This window comes from Parus major, unplaced genomic scaffold (genome assembly GCF_001522545.3).
Source record: "Parus major isolate Abel unplaced genomic scaffold, Parus_major1.1 Scaffold420, whole genome shotgun sequence".
In the NCBI taxonomy this organism is placed as follows: Eukaryota; Metazoa; Chordata; class Aves; order Passeriformes; family Paridae; genus Parus; species Parus major.
In genome coordinates, this window is record NW_015379326.1 from 51,722 (window position 1) to 54,829 (window position 3,108).

The following is a 3,108-nucleotide window of genomic DNA, read 5'->3' on the forward strand; positions in this document are numbered from 1 at the left end:
GATCCCAAAGGGATGGAATTCCCATGCCAGGATGGTGTAGGAGCCCTGAGGGGTCGGGATTTCCATCCCAGGGATCCCAAAGGAATGGGATCCCCATCCCGGATCTCCGGCAGGGTTGGGATCCTCATCCCAGGATCATGGCAAGGTTGGGATCCCCATCCTGGATCTCCAGCAGGGTTGGGATTCCCATCCCAGGATCATGGCAGGATTGGGATCTCCATTCCCAGCAGGATTGGGATCCCCATCCTGGGATGATGGCAGGGTTGGGATCTCTATCCCAGATTCCCAGCAGGGTTTGGATCTCCATCCTGGATCTCCAGCAGGGTTGGGATCTCCATTCCCACCAGTATTGGGATCTCCATCCCAGATTCCCAGCAGGATTGGGATCTCCATCCTGGATCTCCAGCAGGGTTGGGATCCCCATCCTGGGATCATGGCAGGGTTGGGATCCCCATCCCGGGATCATGGCAGGGTTGGGATCTCCATCCTGGATCTCCGGCAGGACTGGGATCCTCATCCCGGGATCTCTGGCAGGGTTTGGATCCCCATCCTGGATCTCTGGCAGGGTTGGGATCTCCATCCCAGGATCATGGCAGGGTTGGGATCTCCATCCTGGATCTCCAGCAGGGTTGGGATCATCCCAGATTTCCTGGCAGGGTTGGGATCCCCATCCCGGGGCTCCCCAGGGCGCCAGCCCCGCACCCGAAGCTCCCTGAGCCGTCGGCGCCGCGCCGGCGGAGATGGCGCCGCTCCCGTCCGTGCCGGGGGCGACGCGGCCGGGAACGATTCCCGGCTCCGGCCGCTCCCTGGCGGCTCTCCGGGCTCAGATGGAATTCTCCAGGCCGCTGTGGTTGCTCCGGCGGCTCAGGCAGTTCCTCTCGTTGAGCAGACTGGTGGTTTCGTCCGCCGGCGCCGGCGGCTCCGGCCGCTCCGGGATCCCCGGCTCCGCTTTGGGGGCGGCGCTGTCGGGGGACTGGGGACAGCTGTCCATGCGCGAGGCCAGCAGCCCGTTCTGGTACTCCTGACGCGTGATCTGCCCCGGGAACAGCGCGGGATGCGGAGGGACAGCCCCAACGGGACGGGGGTCCCAGCCCAGGATGGTGAGGTGAACCCAAAGGGATGGAATTCCCACCCCAAAATGGTGGGAGAACCCAAACGGGATGGAATTCCCACCCCAAAATGGACAGGACACCCCAAAACACCAGAATTCCCGTTCCAGGATGGACAGGACACCCCAAAATACTGGAAATTCCATCCCAGGATGGATAGGACACCCCAAAACACCAGAATTTCCATCCCAGGATGGACAGGACACCCCAAAACACCAGAATTCCCTCCCAAAATTGTGTGGAGACCCCAAAACACCAGAATTCCCATTCCAGGATGGACAGGGCACCCCAAAACACCAGAATTCCCATTCCAGGATGGATAGAACACCCCAAACCACCCCGTGACACCCCAAACCACCGGGACAAACCCCACCCCGGCGGATTCCCCGACCCCAAATTCCCGCGGGGAACGCTGACCTTGACGAACTGGAGGTCGCTGAGGGCGCGGACGCTGAAATCGGCCACGTACGGCGCGGCGCCGCCGGCGCTCAGCGCGTTGTTGCTGCCACCGAGCGGCGACGATCCCGAATCCGAGCGCTCGGGGTAGCTCAGGGACGCCGAGCGGTTCAGGCCGCTGGTGTGGGACGGGGAACGGAGATCTGCGGGGTTTTTGGGGAGGGTTTTGGGGTTGTTCTTGTTTTGGGAAGGGTTTTGGGGTTGGTTCTTTTGGGAAGGTTTGAGGTTGGTTCTTTTGGGAAGGTTTGGGGTCATTTCTCCTTTTGGGAAGGGTTTTGCGGTTGTTTCTCCTTCTGGGAAGGGTTTTGGGGTTGGTTCTGTTTTGGGAAGGGTTTTGGGGTTGTGTTGCCTTTTGGGAAGGGTTTTGGGGTTGTGTTGCCTTTTGGGAAGGGTTTTGGGGTTGCTTCTCCTTTCTGGGAAGGGTTTTGGGGTTNTGGCCCGGGGGTCCCGGGGGTCCCAGCCTGTCCCGGGGGTCCCGGGGGTCCCGGGGTTCCCCGGCTGTCACGGGGGTCCCCGGGTGTCCCGGGGTTCCCCGGCTGTCACGGGGGTCCCGGGGGTCCCGCAGCACTACGCCAGCCGGAACGGGCACCTGGCGGTTTGCCGGCTGCTGCTGGAGCGGGGAGCTCCGTGCGACGCCCGCACTCCCGGCGGGGCCACCCCGCTGCACCGCGCCTGCTACTGCGGCCACCGCGCCGTCACCGAGCTGCTGCTGGCGCACGGCGCCGACCCCGCGGCCGCCGACGCCGACGGCAGAACCGGCCTGCACAAGGTGGGAGCGCGGGGCAGCGGGGGAGGCCCGGGGGGTGTCCCCCGTGTGCCCCGGGGGTGACATCGCTGTCGCCAGGCGGCGGAGCAGGGGCACCGCGAGCTCTGCGCGCTCCTCCTGCGGCAGCGGCCGGCGCTCGCTGCGCTCCGCGATGCGCGGGGCCGGAGCCCGCGGGACGGGGCGCACCCGGCCGTGAGGGATCTGCTGGACGGCTGAGGGGACGCGGCCACGCCCACTCCGCCGTGCTCAGAGCCAATCGCGTCCCGCCTCTCCTCTTCGGCCCGCCCCCCTCTCCACCGCAGCCAATCGCGTGCCGCGCCGCCTCAGGGAAGCAGCCAATCAGCGCCCACGGGGGGCGGAGCCTCGAGGTATAAACCACGGAGGGAGGAGCGGGGATTTAAAGGCGCCGCGTCCTTTAAATGAGCCCCGGTAACAGAGCCCCTCCTCCGGTAACCGGAACCCCTCCCACGGTAACGGAGCCCTCCCCCGGTAACTGGAGCCCCTCCCCCGGTAACCGGAACCCCTCCCACGGTAACCGGAGCCCCTCCTCCGGTAACCGGAACCCCTCCCCCGATAACGGAGCCCCTCCCTCGGTAACCAGAGCCCCTCCACCGGTAACCGGAGCCCCTCCCACGGTTCCCGGCCCCGCCCCCCGCGCAGCACCGACACCCGGCACAGATATAGAATTTTTATTAACCCATCTGGCAAAAAAGCCCCCTGAAAAAACCCCATGAAATAAAAATTCCACGGTCGGTTTCACAACCGAGGGGGGGGGAG

General features: G+C 64.9%; 1 protein-coding gene across 1 annotated transcript in view; it reads right to left on the bottom strand.

Annotated features, from left to right (window-relative positions):
* Positions 1-6: 6 nt before the first annotated feature.
* LOC107199059 (metal transporter CNNM4-like) overlaps positions 7-3,108 on the bottom strand; it is an 11,165-nt gene continuing 8,063 nt past the window's right edge. Inside the window, exons 4-6 of the mRNA XM_033511664.1 lie at positions 2,109-2,543; positions 1,527-1,708; positions 7-1,033 (exon numbers count right to left, since the gene is read on the bottom strand). Coding sequence (XP_033367555.1) covers positions 824-1,033; positions 1,527-1,708; positions 2,109-2,543 — 827 coding nt within the window. The 3' untranslated portion in view covers positions 7-823. The remainder of the gene's footprint in view (positions 1,034-1,526; positions 1,709-2,108; positions 2,544-3,108) is intronic.